Here is a 16114-nt window from a genome sequence, read left to right as displayed (position 1 = left end):
CAACTCTTCCCAGATGTGTAAGAGTAACGGGGCTGCAGGGCAAACCATCATGGAGTGAGAGGTTATTTGTGCTTTGTGAGCTTTACCTCCAGGAGCTGAAACAGGTTTTCACAGTCAATATCAGAGAAAAATCCCCTCATGCTCTTGGCTAAGAATGTGAAAAAGAGTGCTCCCTTCATAACAAGACCTGCCATCAGGAGAAACTAGTTCACCAGAGAAAAATCTGCTTTTTGGCTGGGCATGGTGGCTCACGCCTGTAATCTCAGCACTTTGGGAGGCCGAGGCGGGCGGATCACCTGAGGTCAGGAGTTCAAGACCAGCCTGGCCAACAACATGGTGAAACCCTGTCTTTAAAAAAAAAAGAAAAATCTGCTTTTTTTTTTTTTTTTTTTGAGATGGAGTTTTGCTCTTGTTGCTCAGGCTGGAGTACAAAGGCACACTCTCGGCTCACTGCAACCTCTACCTCCTGGGTTCAAGAGATTCTCCTGCCTCAGCCTTCCAAGTAGATAGGATTACAGGCATGAGCCACCACACTCAGTTAATTTTGTATTTTTAGTAGAGATGGGTGTCTCTTTACATTGGTCAGGTCGGTCTCAAACTCCTGACCTCAGGTGATCCACCCACCTCGGCCTCCCAAAGTGCTGGGATTAAACGCATGAGTCACCACGCCCGGCCAATCTTCTGGGTTTTAATGAGAGCTTCAGTGACCCGGAGGAAGGAAATAACCAATTCCAGCCAACTCTATACATCCTGACCCAACTAAAGGGTGGGAAAAACTATGAAGTTCACAGTGCAGAGGCACAGACTCACTAAAAGGCTGACATCTAATGACTGGACAATAGAACACTGCTGCTCTCCCCACAACTTACCACCATTACTAGGGGCCTATTTACAGCAGTTCCTCTTATCTGGTATGCCATGTCCAGCTACGAAAAAATTGCAAGCATACTAAAAGGCAAAAGTTAGTTTAAAGAGAAAGAGTAAGAACCAGAACCAGATATAGCAGGATTGTTGAAATTATCAGACTGGGAATTTAAAACAATTATGATTGTTATGTCCTGAGTTCTAATGGATAAAGCAAGCAACATCCAAGAACAGACGGGCAGTGTAAATACAGAGACAGAAATTCTAAGAATCACAAATAAATGCCTGAGATTGAAGACAGTGCAACAGAAAGTGAACAATGCCTTTGGTAGGCTTATTATTGGCCAGGAAACAGCCAACTAAAAAGCTTGAGAATATAGCAGTAAAAAATCCACAACTGAAAAGCAAAGAGAACTAATAAAAAAAAAAACAAGATGTAAGAACTGTGGGATACCTACAAAAGTTGTATTACATATAAACAAAATACCAGATGGAAAGAAAAAAAGGAAAAGAAATATTTGAAACAATAATGACTGAATTTCTCAAAACTAACTCAGACACCAAAACACAAATCCAGAAGGCTAAGCAAACACCAAGCAGGACAAGCACCAAAGAAACCTACACCTAGGCATATCATTTAAAAATAACAGAATATCAAAGATATCAAAAGATCCTCAAAGAAGCCAGAAGGGGAAAATGCTTTATGTTTTGAGGATCAAGTGCAAGAATTACATCCAACTTTTAGCACAGAAGGAAGAAGTGAAGGTAAAATAAAAATGTTCATTTTGGTAATTCTTAATTGATCAACAGGTAACTTCTGAAAAATAGCTACAATGTACTAGATTACATATGCTAGTTTCGTGTGCATGTGTGCATATGCAGGTAAGTGAAATATAGTAATGGTGGAAGGTCTGAGAGGGAGGATTTAGAATTATTTTGATAGTATAAGGTACTAACACTACTCATGAAACAGTACAGTAGTATAAATATGAGAATTCATGTAAATATTATGGTGTGTAAAATATTTAAAGGTCATACCACATTCCTTACCTTCCCAGGGTTTTGAGGTAATTTTAGATGTGTAAAAAAAAATTCTGTGGAGTTAATGTAAGGCTTCCTACATGCATTACAGGGAGAAGGCTTCTCTCCAGTTCAACTTCTTACACCTTCTAGAAGGTAGAAAACATTAACGTAAGCTCTTCTACAATCCTAATGGGGTCTCGGTCTGCTCCAAGTTCCAATATGGTGTACAAGGACACAGATTCCTTACTTTACAGTAAAAGAAATTTCCCTTTTTTTCCCCCTCTATTTTCACATGGTCTATGACCAGACAACTTGTATGTGAATATTAAAATAGAGTGAACATTCACAGGCTTTTTCATGTGCCTTACATTCATACAATTTCTCTCCTATGTAACTTCTCCTGTGTGTAGACAGAACCGAAGACTCAATGAAGGTTTTCCCATGCCTTACTGCTGTGAACAGTAAATATAGTCTCTCTCCAGTGTGGCTGTGCATGTGAATATTAAGGCTTTTGGACAACCTATAAATGTTTTTGCTTATTGCTTACCGTATTCACTTGCTAGAGCCGCCACAACAAAACACCAGAATGGGTGGCTCAAACAAGAGAAGTTTATTTGCTCAAAGTTCTGGAAGCCCAGGATCAATGTGCCAGCAAGCAAGGTTGGTGGCCTTGATAGAAGGATCTGTTCCAGCCTTCTGTCTTTGGCTTGCAGATGGACATCATCTGATGACCTCATGTCATCTCCTCTATTTGTTGTCCCACTTCTGTCTTTCTCCTCTTATACGGACAGCAGTCTCAATTTAATCAAATAATTTGTTTTTTGAGACAAACTCTTTTTTTTTTTTTTTTTTTTTTTTGAGACGGAGTTTCACTCTTGTTACCCAGGCTGGAGTGCAATGGCGCAATCTTGGCTCACCGCAACCTCCACCTCCTGGGCTCAAGCAATTCTCCTGCCTCAGCCTCCTGAGTAGCTGGGATTACAGGCACGTGCCACTGTGCCCAGCTAATTTTTTGTATTTTTAGTAGAGACGGGGTTTCACCATATTGACCAGGATGGTCTCGATCTCTTGACCTCGTGATCCACCCGCCTCGGCCTCCCAAAGTGCTGGGATTACAGGCGTGAGCCGCTGTGCCCGGCTGAGACGAACTCTTACTCTGTCACTCAGGCTGGAGTGCAGTGGCAATGTCTGTTCACAGCAACCTCTACCTCCTGGGTTCAAGCTATTCTCTTGCCTCAGTCTCCCAAGTAGCTGGGATTAGAGGCACCTGCCACCACACCTGGATTTTTTTTTTTGTATTTTTAGTAGAGACACAGTTTTGCCATGTTGGTCAGGCTGGTCTCAAACTCCTGACCTGAAGTGATCCACCCACCTCAGCCTCACAAAGTGCTCGGATTACAGGAATTAAATAATTTTCGTAGTTTCTTCTCTCCAGTGTGAGTTCATTCATGTCTTTGAAGTGAATTAGAACAAATTAGAGCTTTCCCACGTTTATTACACGGACAGAGTTTCTCACTAGTGAGTTCGTTCGTGTCTTCGAAGTGAACGAGGATGACTGTAAGCTTTCCCGCACTGCTGACATTTATAGGGTTTCTCTTCTGTGTGTGTTTTTTCATGAATTCTAAAGGAACTGGAACATATGAAGGCTTTCCCACACTGTTTACATTCATAGGGCTTCTCTCCAGTGTGAGTCCTTTCATGTATTTGAAATGAACTGGAATGACTGAAGGCCTTTCCACATTGTTTACACTCATAGGGTTTTTCTCCAGTGTGGATTCGCATGTGAATTTTAAGGTGGGTGGAATAGTTAAAAGCCTTCCCACATTCCTTACAGGTGTATGGTTTCTGGGCACTGTGCGTTCGCATGTGATTATTAAGACATGAGGGATACCCGAATACTTTCCCGCATATCTTACACTCACAGGCCTTCTCTTCAGTGTGAGTTCTCAAGTGTCCACTAAGATTCGAGGAAATTGCAAAGGCTTTCCCACATTCAGCACACACAAAAGGCTTCTCTCCAGTGTGAGTTCTGATATGTTGAATAAGGCGTGAGGACGTAAGGAAGGATTTCCCACATTCCTTACATTCATAGGGTTTGTCTCCACTATGAGATCGTACATGTATACTAAGGCCTGAGTACTGAGTGAAGGCTTTCCCACATTCCTTACATATATATGGTTTCTCTCCAGTGTGAGTTCTTCCATGTATCTGAAATGAATTGGAATAATTGAAGGCTTTCCCACATTCCTTACATTCATAGGGTTTCTCCCCAGTGTGGGTTCGCATGTGAATACTGAGGTAGGCTGGGTATCTGTAGCCTTTTCCACATTCCTTACATTTATAGGGCTTTTTTGCATTGAGGGTTTCTATAAGCACAGAAAGGTTTGTGGAGTCAATAAAACCTGGCCCATTCCATTCATAGAGTTTTTCTCCATTGTGAGTTTTCATATGTGCCTGAAGGTATGACCTATTAATGAAGGATTTTCCACAGTGACTACATTCAAATGACTTTTCTTGTGTGCTAGTTCTCTGGCATACAATATTTGGTGTCAGGCTGAAGATTTTTTCACTCTGATTAAACTCAGACAGTTTCTTACCAGTAGAGGTTTTCTCATGCAGAGTAAGGAAATCTTTTCCATACTGATTATAGTCATGAGTGTTCCCTGTACTTTGAGTTCTCATGTGCATCTTAAGGCATGAGTGTTCACTGAAGACTTCTCCACCTTGCTCACAGTTACAAAGTTTCCCTCCATTGTGGTTTCCTTCCTGTTGAAGGGATGATAGGAATTTTATCAAACATATTAACAGAATGCACCCATCTGAAGCTAAAAACATTATTATAATAATGATTATAATTTATGGCATTTTTATTACATGCATTCGGGTCCTGCCCTGTAGATTTATTTTAAATGGTATGACTTAACTCTTATTCTAGAATGCTGTGCCATCTACTTTAATCTTGGCCAGGCCTGTAATCCCAGCCGTTGGGAGGCCGAGGAGGGCAGATCACATGAGGTCAGGAGTTCAAGAACAGCCTGGCCAACATGTTGAAACCCTGTCTCTACTAAAAATACAAAAATTAGCTGGGTGTGGTGGCACATGCCTATGATCCCAGCTACGTGGGAGGCTGAGGCATGAGAATCGAATTGCTTGAACCTGGGAGGCAGAGGTTGCAGTGAGCCAAGATGGTGTCACTGTACTTCAGCCTGGGCAACAAAGTAAGACTCTGTCTCAAAATTATAATAATCATAGGCTTGGTGCTGTGGTTCATGCCTGTAATCGCAGCACTTGGGAGGCTGAGGCAGGTGGATCACCTGAGGGAGATTGGGAGTTCCAGACAAGCCTCACCAACATGGAGAAACCCCATCTCTATTAAAAATACAAAATTAGCCAGGCGTGGTGGTGCATGCCATAATCCCAGCTACTTGGGAGGCTAAGGCAGGAGAATCGCTTGAATCCGGGAGGCAGAGGTTGCAGTGAACCAAGATTGAGCCATCGCAATCCAGCCTGGCAACAAGAACAAAACTCCATCTCAAATAATAATAATAATGGATTGCTGTAGAATTCTGAGATACTATTTTTAAAATTCAATGTCTAGATGGGTACAGTGGCTCACATTTGTAATTCCAGCATTTTGAGAGGCCAAGGTGGGTGGATCGTTTGAACCTAGGAATTAGAGAGCAGCCTGGGCAACATGATGAAACCCTATCTCTACAAAAAATATTAAAAAATTAGCTGGGCATGGTGGTACGTTCCCGTAGTCCCAACTACATAAGAAGCTGAAGTGGGAAGATCACTTGAGCCAAAGGGTCAAGGCTTCAGTGAGCTGTGTTTGTGCTACTGCACTCCAGCCTGAGTGACACAGCAAGACCTTGTCTCAACAACAAAAAATTTTTTTTAATTTGAAGTCTAAGCCAGATGTGGTAGCTCATGCCTGTAGGCCCAGCACTTTGGTAAACTGAGGCAGAGGATCACTTGAGCACAGGAGCTCAAGACTAGTCTGGGCAACACAGCAAGATCCTATCTACAAAAAATTTAAAGAATTAGCTGGGTGTGGTGGTGCACACCTGTAGTCCAGCTACTAGGGAGGGTGAGGTGGGAGAATCGTTTAAGCCTAGGACATCAAGGCTATAATGAGCCATGATTACACCACTGCACTCCAGCCTGGGTGACAGCAAGACCCTGTGTCAAAAAAAACACCAAAACAAAACTCAGTGTTTAGTTCCATATGTGGAAATGTGAAGAAGCGCTGAACAAACAAGTTTCATGATACATTTGGAGCATCCCCAAACTCATCACTCTCTCTTGTGTGTATGCAACTTCTCTCAAATATCTCTTATTTTTGCTGACTTTCCATAACAGAATTCCTGATTTTCTCTGAGTGTGGAAAATAAGAACTATCCCTTGCAAATCTTACCAATTGTACCCCAATGGATGTCTGACCCCTCAAACAGTTCTGCTGAAGTGTAGACCATTGGGTTTCAAGTTGCAATTCCCATCCTGAAATAAAACAGAAAAACAAATAAAAGGACTTAGGCAAGGTGAGGTAGCTCATGCCTGTAATCCCAGCACTTTGGGAGGCCAAGGCAGGCAGATCACTTGAGGTCAGGAGTTGGAGACCAGCCTGGCCAACATGGTGAAACCCCGTCTCTACTAAAAATACAAAAGTTAGCTGCGTGTGGTGGTGAGCACCTGTAATCTCAGCTACTCAGGGGGCTGAGGCAGGAGAATTTCTTGAACCTGGGAGGCAGAGGTTACAAGGAGCTGAGATCACACCACTGTACTCCAGCCTCGGTGACAGAGTGAACAACAAAGACAAATGAAAGGATTTGGGGAAAAAAAATGGAAAGAAATGGAAAGCATTGAAAACAATAAGGCGCATTTCTATTTGTTTCAAATTAAACATGGCAAGAAAAAACAGAAAGAGATTTGGGGATTTGGGCTACATCAAAAATTTGGTTTTGATGTAAATGATCCAAAGGGGGAAAAACTGGCTAAGACAAGGACACAAGTAAAAATTTTAGATCATTTATTACAAACTGATGCTATGAAAATTAAAACTGATAGTGATTCCTGCAGATGTACCTTGATTTTCTCAGAGAAAAAAAAAAAAACTGATAGGGAATAGAGAGTATCAGGGAGTGAAAGCAGGAAATTTCTGGAAAAAGTGTATAACAAAAATTGACTTAAGGAAATGTTCTGGCCAGGCACGGTGGCTCATGCCTGTAATCCCAGCACTTTGGGAGGCCAAGGTGGGTGGCTCACCTGAGGTCAGGGGTTCACCACCAGCCTGGTCAACATAATGAAACCCCATTGCTACTAAAAATAAATTAGCCAGGTCTGGTGGTGGGTGCCTGTAATTCCAGCTACTTGGGAGGCAGAGGCAGGAGAACCATTTGAACCTGGGAGGTGGAGGTTGCGGTGAGCCAAGACTGCACCATTGCACACCAGCCTGGGCAACAAGAGCCAAACTCTGTCTCAAAAAAGAAAAAAGAAAAGAAAAGAAATGTTCTAAGACCTCAGGTGGATGCCTGAGATCATGGCTAGTTCTGAACCCTGAATATACTATGATTTTTCAACCTAGTAACTGAGATGGCCATTATGTGACTGACAGGTGGTGTACACAGTGTGGATATACGGACAAAAGGATGATTCACATGCCAGGCAGGATGACATAAGATTTCATCATACTACCGAGAACAGTGAAAAATTTTAAACTTTGAATGCTGTTTATTTCTGGAATTTTTTTTTTTTTTTTTTTTTTTGAGGGGTAGTGGGGCAGTGGCCAGGGTCTCACTCTGTCACCCAGGTTGGAGTGCAGTGGTTTAATCACATCTCATAGCAGCCTTGACCTCCCACGCTCAATCAATCCTCAAAGCTCAGTCTCCTGAGTGGCTGGGACAGCAGGTGTGTCCCACCACCCTCAGCTAACTTTTCTATTTTTTGTAGAAACAAGGTTCTCGGTATATTGCCTAGGCTGGTCTCGAACTCCTGGGCTCAATGATTCGCCCACCTAGGCCGTCCAAAGTGTGGGAATTACAAGCATGGGCCACTGTGCCTGGCTGAATTTTCCATTTAATATTTTTTGGACCATGGTTGACTGTAGATAACTGAAACAGTGAAAAATGAAATCACAGACAAGGGGGGACTGTTCTGTAAGTAAAAGTGTGTGGGAAGTTAAATATTTCCTAACTTTATCTAAACCTGCAGAGACAAAATACATGTTAAAAAGTTTCCTAGGCCAAGCATGGTAGCTCATGCCTGTAATCCTAGGAATTCGGTAGGCCAAGGTGGGTGGATTACCTGAGGTCAGGAATTCGAGACCAGCCTGACCAACATGGAGAAACCCCACCTCTACTAAAAATACAAAAATTAGCCAGGCGTGGTGGCGGGCGTCTGTAATCCCAGCTACTCGGGAGGCTGAGGCAGGAGAATTGCTTGAACCCGGGAGGTAGAAGTTGCAGTGAGCCAAGATTGCGCCACTGCACTCCAGCCTGGGTAACAAGAGTGAAACTCCAGCTCAAAAAAAAAAAAAAGTTTCCTAATTATGCTTCCAAACATAGTGACCTTCTCATCAACCAGAGTTGTTCTTCATGAACACTCACCTTTGAGAACGCCTCCCTGAACTGTCCTTGACTCTTCTTCTTGTTCCAACCAAGAGATCAGACTGGGTTTGATGATCTGACCTCCTGAGCACAGAAAAAGACATTGATGGAAGAAGCTCGTACAAGAGATTACAAACTGTTCCTTCCCTGCTGCCACCAGGTCATGCAGAGGCGGAGGCTTGGGTGCGTTCAAGATTCGGCTTCACACATAACCCACTGCCATGACTGAGGAAGACATTGCTGCTGGAGGTGTAATGGACATCAATACTGCTTTACAAGAGGTGCTGAAGACTGCCCTCATCCACAATGGCCCAGCATGTGGAATCTGCGAAGCTGCCAAAGGCTTAGACAAGTGCCAAGCCCATCGTTGTGTGCTTGCATCCAACTGTGATGAGCCTATGTATGTCAAGTTGGTGGAGGCCTTTTGTGCTGAACACCAAATCAACCTAATTAAGGCTGGTGACAACAGGAAACTAGGGGAATGGGTCAGCCTCTCTAAAAATGGCAGAGAGGGGAAGCCCCGTAAAGTGGTTGGTTGCAGTTGAGTAGTTAAGACTATGGCAAGGAGTCTCAGGCCAAGGATGTCATTGAAGAGTACTTCAAATGCAAGAAATGAAGAAATAAATCTTTGGCTCACACACACACACAAAGAGATTACAAACTTTTCTATGATTCAGGAACTACAGATCTAATGAAAGTGGCGAAGTTATTTCAGAAGGGCTAAAAATGCAAATAACACCTCTGTCTGTGCCCCAAACAGTCTGGTTACTTCTTTCCCCTAAAACCGAAATTCGGGCTTACATACATATTTAAAAAGCACTACGACTTTTATTCAAACACAAAATAACAGCCAGGTGCGGTGGCTCATGCCTGTAATCCCAACACTTTGGGAGGCTGAGACAGGTGGATCACTTGAGGTCAGGAGTTCAAGATCAGCCTAGCCAACATGGCGAAACACCATTCTACTAAAAACACACACACACAAAAAATAGCCAGGTATGGTGGTGCACACCTGTAATCCCAGTTATTCGGGAGGCTGAGGCACAAGAATCGCTAGAACCCAGGAGGCAGAGGTTGCAGTGAGCAGAGATCAAGCCAGTGCACTCCAGCCTGGGTAATAAGAGCGAAACTCCGTCTAAAAAAAAATAAAAATAAAAAAAGAATGAAACTGTGACTCAAAACAGCAACAAAAATACGAAATAAGAAAGTATAACAAAGAGATCCTCATTCTCCTGGGGAAACGACTACACCAGTGGTTTTCAAAACATTACTGTGCATCACAGTCACCCAGAGGACTTGTTGAAACACAGATGACTGGACTCCAACTCCAGGTTTCTGGGTGGAGAATGAAAATGTACATTTTTTTTTTTTTTTGAGACGGAGTTTTTCTCTCGTTGCCCAGGCTGGAGTGCAATGGCGCGATCTCGGCTCACCGCAACCTCCGCCTCCTGGGTTCAGGCAATTCTCCTGCCTCAGCCTCCTGAGTAGCTGGGATTACAGGCACGCGCCACCATGCCCAGCTAATTTTTTTGTATTAGTAGAGACGGGGTTTCACAATGTTGACCAGGATGGTCTTGATCTCTCGACCTCGTGATCCACCCACCTCGGCCTCCCAAAGTGCTGGGATTACAGGCTTGAGCCACCGCGCCCGGCCTTTTTTTTTTTTTGAGACAGAGTCTTGCTGTTGCCCAGGCTGGAGTGCAGTGGCATCATCTCGGGCTCATAGCAACTCCTCTTCCTCCTGGGTTCAAGTGATTCTTCTGCCTCAGCCTCCCAAGTAGCTGGGACTACAGACATGCGCCACCATGCCCGGCTAATATTTGTATTTTTAGTAGAGATGGGGTTTCACCATGTTAGCTAGGCTGGTCTCAAACTCCTGATCTCAAGTAATCTGCCTGCCTCAGTCTCCCAAAGTGCTGGGATTACAGACGTGAACCACTGTGCCTGGCGGAAAATGTACATTTCTAACAGATGAATGGTGTTGCTATTAATCTTGGACCACATTTTGAGAGTGGTCACAGATTAAAACCTATTTAGGATAGTGACTATGTCTCTGTTATTTCTTTGTGTTCAGAGTTGACGTTGCTAATGCTGCAACACAGTCATATATCAGTCCCATAGGAGGCTGCCAGGGATGATGCCAGTCTTACCTACTGTGGCCAGGTTCTTGTAGTTCTCTAGCATCACATCACTGTAGAGGCTTCTCTGAGTTGGGTCCAGTAAAGTCCACTCTTCCTGGGTGAAGTCCACAGCCACATCGTCAAAGGTCACTGAATCCTAAAGCATCACACACATGCTGGTTGGAGCCAGGTAACAAGTCCATCAGCACTCACTGGAGAATAAGGAAGGGGGACGCAATGCCTATATAGGATTCCAGGGGCTGTAATTACCAACTCCAGGGTTTAAGGGTCCTAGAAACTCCTCTCTCCATAAACACAGTCACTGTCATCTCCTCGAATCATAAGCCATTAATGGTACTTCTTGAATATGAATTTATCTCAGCACAACCAGACTAGATCTCATCTTATTTCCATCTATTTGAGCACACTGCTCAGCACATTCCAGACATCTGATCAACGCTGATAAACAACTTGAACAAAGGACACTTTATTTATTTATTTAGACACAGAGTCTCACTCTGTCACCCAGGCTGGAGCGCAGTGGCACAATCCTGGTTCACTGCAAACTCCGCCTCCCGAGTTCAAGCGATTCTCCTGCCTCCTGAGTAGCTGGGATTACAGGTGCGCCACCACACCCGGCTAATTTTTGTATTTTTAGTAGAGACGGAGTTTCACCACGTTTGTCAAGCTGGTCTCAAACTCTTGACTTCGTGATCTACCTACCTCAGCCTCCCAAAGTGCTGGGATTACAGGCATGAGCCACCACACCCAGCCAGGACACTTTACTTTTCTAATTAAAAAAAATTTTTTTGAGACAGTCTTACTCTGTTGCCCAGGCTAGAGTACAGTGGTGCAATCACAGTTCACTGCAGCCTCAACCTCCAGGGCTCAAGTGATCCTCCCACTTCAGCCTCCCAAGTAGCTGGGAGTACAGTTATGCACCACTTTGCCCAGCTAATTTTTAAATTTTTTGTAGACAGGGTCTCATTATGTTGCTCAGGCTGGTCTTGAACACCTGTACTCAAGCAATCTGTCCGCCTCAGGCTCCTGAAGTGCTAGCATTATGGGCATAAGCCGCCATGCCCAGCCTGGGATGATTTTCAAGTTAACACCTCCCTATATGGGAGGCCTCACTCCTTGGGGAAATTCAAATGGGGATTCAGTCCTTGAGTGACACTTTATTTGCTTTAAGAAGCCTGGAGACAAGACTGTCTAGAGGGAAATGTGTCTACCTAGTGGATGCAAGTTTGTCGCTATGTACAAGGATACAGTTACTTTTTACCTGATAACAATTTGTTAGGCAGTCAGCCACTATCCTTCCTGCTGCTGTCTTTTCTTCATGAAGGCAAACTGGGTCCCCAGAAAGATAATGTCCTGTAAGAAAACGAAGCCATGAGAGTCCCAAGATGACCATGATCCCCACATCCACCTACCTAGAGGTCATTACTCCTAGTATGAAATTCCCAAATATTCCTGCAAAATCAAGAAAACTCACATGAGGACAGTTGCCGTGGCTCACATCTCTAATCCTAGTGCTCTGGGAGGTTGAGGCGGGAGGACTGCTTGAGGTAACAAGCTTGATATCAGCCTGGGCAACACAGTGAGACCCTTGCTTTACAAAAATTTTAAAATTAGCCTGGTGTGGCTGGGTGCAGTGGCTCATGCCTGTAATCCCAGTACTTTGGGAGGCCGAGGTGGGCGGATTACGAGGTCAGGAGTTCAAGACCAGCCTGACCAACATGGTGAAACCCCGTCTCTACTAAAAATACAAAAATTAGCCGGGCATGGTGGTGCACGCCTGTAATCCCAGCTACGCAGGAGGCTGAGGCAGGAGAATCGCTTGAACCTGGGAGGCAAAAGTTGCAGTGAGCCGAGATCACACCACTGCACTCCAGCCTGGGAAACAGAGCAAGACTCTGTCTCAAAGAAAAAAAAAGAATTAGCTCCGTGTGGTGACAAACACCTGTAGTCCCACTTCCTTGGGAGGCTGACACAGGAAGATTGCTTGAGTCAAGGAGTTCAAGACCACCCTGGGCAACATAGTGAGACCTCCTCATCTCTACAAAAAACAATATATATATATATAGTTTTGTTTTGTTTTTTTGAGACAGAGTCTCACTCTGTCACCAGGCTGGAGTGCAGTGGTGCAATCTCGGCTCACTGCAACCTCCACCTCCCGGGTTCAAGCAATTCTCCTACCTCAGCCTCCACTGAGTAGCTGGGACTACAGGCACACACCACTACTTCCAGCTAATTTTTGTATCTTTTTAGTAGAGATGGGGTTTCACCATGTTGGCCAGGATGGTCTCGATCTCTTGACCTCGTGATCCAACCGCCTCAGCCTCCCAAAGTGCTGGGATTACAGGTATGAGCCACCGCGCCCGGACTATATATTTTTTTAATCAGCCAGGTGTGGTGGCATGCGTCTGTAGTCTCAGGTACTTGGGAGGCTGAGGTGAAACAACTGCTTAAGCTCATGAGTTTGAGGCTGCAGTGAGTTATGAATGCACCACTGCACTCCAGCCTGGCAAAAGAGCAAGATGAAAGGAAAGAGAAAAGGAAATAAAAGGAAAAAAAGAAGAGAAGAGAAAGTAAAGAAAGAGAGAGAGAATAAAGAAAGGAAGGAAGGAAAGACAGAAAGCAAAAAGGAAAAAGGAGAAAGGAGAAAGGAGAGGAGAGGAGACACAAACTTACAACCTGCTGCCATACAAAGCCACATTAGACCTAAAGGTGGTCATGAGCCATGCTGCCTGCCAGGAAAATTACAACAGTCTCATTTCACAGATAAGGAAACATACACCCAGAGCCCGTGACTCTATCTTACTGATAAAATTCACAAAGGAGAATCTGCAGTACCTCTTTCCAAATCTGTAAGCCAGGCTAGGGCTGACTTACAAAACAGCACACTCTGGCCTACCTCAGCACCTCCCAAATGAATCTGTGTGACCAGCAGCCCAGACCACTGGACTGTAGAGGGAACCTAGAGCAGTGGATCCGAAAAAGAGCAACAGGACTTACCATGGGACAAATCAACAGCTGCCATCCTGTGAGGTGAGAATGTGCCAGAACCCTGCTTTCATTGATGCCAACATCATTTCAGGACAGCTCATTAATCTAAATGGACAGCAGCAATCTCCATTCCTCTTTATATAGGGTTATTGGGATTCCTGTTGGTATTAATCAATAATCAACAAGCATACTTAATCATCAGTTATCAAACATATACACTGGCTGGGGCAGTAGCTCATGCCTGTAACCCCAGCATTTTGGGAGGCCAAGGTGAGAGGACTGCTTGAGCCCAGAAGTTTGAGACCAGCCTGGGCAACATAGCGAAACCCATCTCTAAAGAAATTTTAAAAAGTAAATTAAGAAAAGAAAATTGAAGTGGTAAGCCAGAACTTGAATTCAAGTACAATTTTTACACACCCACATAAAAAAAAAATCTCACAATACACTTTAAGTACTGGACAGCCTCAACAGGGCTTTGACTGGAAACACTTAAATCAAACAAATCTGCATCCCCATCTCATGCTGTCAGAGAGGCAAAGTCAAACTGCTCTGTGCCTAAAATTGGTCTGTTATGTCCATCTTCACAGAGAACTAACTTTTCATACTATTTATCTGATTGAGTTTTTTCCATCAAAGTTCACTTTTTTATTTGGCAGGGTGAGGTGGCTCATGCCTGTAATCCCAGCTACTTGGGAGGCAGAGGCAGGAGAATCGCTTGAACCCGGGAGGCGGAGGTTGCAGTAAGCCGAGATCACATCACTGTGTTCCAGCCTGGGCAACAGAGTGAGACTCAAAAAAAAAAAAAAAATGTGTTGCTCTGCAAAAAGCTAAAACTCCAATTACTCTGGGTTCAAAGAAACTGAAATATGTAAACAAATGCAACATAGAAACCTTTAAGGGATCTTAGATCCAAAAATATCCAAGACCCTATTTTGGAAAAATGTACAGATTTTTTTCTTTTTCTTTTCTTTTTTTTTTTTTTTAAAGATGAGGTTTCACCGTGATGGCCAGGCTGGTCTTGAACTCCTAACCTCAGGTGATCCACCCACCTTGGCCTCCCAAAGTGCTAGGATTACAGGCGAGAGCCACCGCGCCCGGCCCTCTTTTTGTTTTTTTTGAGATGGAGTTTCACTCTTGTCGCCCAGGCTGGAGTGCAATGGCCGACCTCAGCTCACCGAAACCTCCCCCTCCCGGGTTCAAGCGATTCTCGCGCCTCAGCCTCCCAAGTAGCTGGGATTACCGGAATGCACCACCACGCCTGGCTAATTTTTGTATTATTAGTAGAGACTGGGTTTCTCCATGTTAGTCAGGCTGTTCTCGAACTCACAACCTTAAGTAATCCACCCACCTTGGCCTCCCAAAGTGCTGAGATTACAGGCATGAGCCACAGCGCCCAGCCCAGGTTTTTTTTTCAACAGATATTGCATGACACTAATGTTTTTCATTTTCTTGTATGAAATAATAGTATTCTACCGGTACTAAGACAATGTCCTCATCTTTAGCATACGCAATGCCGAGTATTTAGTCAAGTATTATGTCTAGTACTTACTTTCAATTTACTAGCAGATCTAATTCACCATAAACTGTATTTACCTGCGGAGAGTGGAAACGGGCAAAATGCTAAAAATCGGTGAATCTATTACAATGGATATTGGATGGTCAAATTATGAGTATGTTTAAGATTTTTCAAAAGAGAAATATGAGGGAAAAAACACTTAATCCAACCATCCTGTTAATTGTCAATTTGATGATTCTGATACTAGAATAATAAAGATTTCATCCTTTCCGCTGGAGCTCTGATTATAAAGCTCTCTTGGGATGTACAGGCCTAGGAACTTCATTCGAAGAGAATGAGTTATTATTCCTAGTATTCTTTAGCAGAAAGACTTGCGGTCTACAAACGTTTATATTCACATACACAACTATGCACATCCTATAAACCTAAAACATAATCTTTATCTTTCTCCATGAAAGTAACGGTCAAAAACAAAATACAACGCACAAAGACGAAACCAAATTTACAGATGAAACGCTCATTTGCATAAGAAGAGACAGAAAAGGCCACCTAGAACAACTTTCACCCAGTGCTTATCAGAACACAAAAATCGCCAGGTCCCTGAACCGGGGGGACCCTGGGGACGGAACCAACATGGATGCAAAAAGCGGAAATCATTTTCCTGCTGGAAAACAATTCACAAACGCTGCTTTGGAGACCTTTGGAGAGGAGAGCACAGTGGATGAAAACACCCTGCGGACACCGCAACTAGCGACCCGGCTCCTCTCGGGGAGTGACGAACCGAGCGGAAGCAAGCCGCACCGACGAACGCAAGCGAGGCGGGCCAAGCCTCGCTCAGGTCAAGCCAAACCCGTCCTGCACCCCAACGTCAGCTCATCTCCGCGGAACTCACCAACGCCAGAGGGGACCCAACTCCGAAAGCAAAAAGGCTCTCAAGCGCGAACAGCTGGCGTCACGGAAGGAACCGCGCACCGCTG

At 44.1% G+C, this 16114-nt stretch overlaps 2 protein-coding genes across 4 annotated transcripts; one reads left to right on the top strand and one right to left on the bottom strand.

The window, feature by feature from the left end:
- Window positions 1-2478: 2478 nt before the first annotated feature.
- Window positions 2479-16114, bottom strand: ZNF426 (zinc finger protein 426). 3 transcript variants are annotated; one of them, XM_064381926.1, is made up of 7 exons: window positions 16030-16114; window positions 13631-13779; window positions 11895-11986; window positions 10643-10769; window positions 8493-8576; window positions 6305-6387; window positions 2479-4653 (listed from the first exon to the last, which is right to left on the bottom strand). In XM_064381926.1, the coding sequence occupies exons 2-7, from the start codon at window positions 13653-13655 to the stop codon at window positions 3403-3405; spliced, it is 1662 nt and encodes a 553-aa protein (XP_064237996.1). In that variant the 5' UTR covers window positions 13656-13779; window positions 16030-16114; the 3' UTR covers window positions 2479-3402. The 3 variants fall into 3 exon arrangements, with proteins under 3 accessions (XP_064237996.1, XP_064237997.1, XP_064237998.1); XM_064381927.1 differs by lacking the exon at window positions 16030-16114 and adding an exon at window positions 15171-15832; XM_064381928.1 differs by lacking the exon at window positions 8493-8576.
- On the top strand, window positions 8714-9037 carry LOC105706093 (small ribosomal subunit protein eS12-like). Its single transcript, XM_064381932.1, has one exon. The coding sequence runs from the start codon at window positions 8714-8716 to the stop codon at window positions 9035-9037; it is 324 nt and encodes a 107-aa protein (XP_064238002.1).

This window comes from Aotus nancymaae, unplaced genomic scaffold (assembly GCF_030222135.1).
Source record: "Aotus nancymaae isolate 86718 unplaced genomic scaffold, 86718_ANA_hifiasm-v0.15.2.pri h1tg000028l, whole genome shotgun sequence".
Taxonomy (NCBI): domain Eukaryota; kingdom Metazoa; phylum Chordata; class Mammalia; order Primates; family Aotidae; genus Aotus; species Aotus nancymaae.
This window is presented reverse-complemented; position numbering and strand designations above follow the sequence as displayed.

Bases quoted from the DNA above. Each gene is read 5' to 3' on its own strand.
- LOC105706093 (XM_064381932.1), top strand. From the start codon at position 8,714: ATGACTGAGGAAGACATTGCTGCTGGAGGTGTAATGGACATCAATACT.
- ZNF426 (XM_064381926.1), bottom strand. From the start codon at position 13,655: ATGGCAGCTGTTGATTTGTCCCATG. The intron at 11,987-13,630 runs GTAAGTCCTGTT...GTTTTCTTACAG, and splicing joins AGCTGTTGATTTGTCCCATG to GACATTATCTTTCTGGGGAC. The intron at 8,577-10,642 runs GTAAGACTGGCA...TTCTGTGCTCAG, and splicing joins CAAGAACCTGGCCACAGTAG to GAGGTCAGATCATCAAACCC.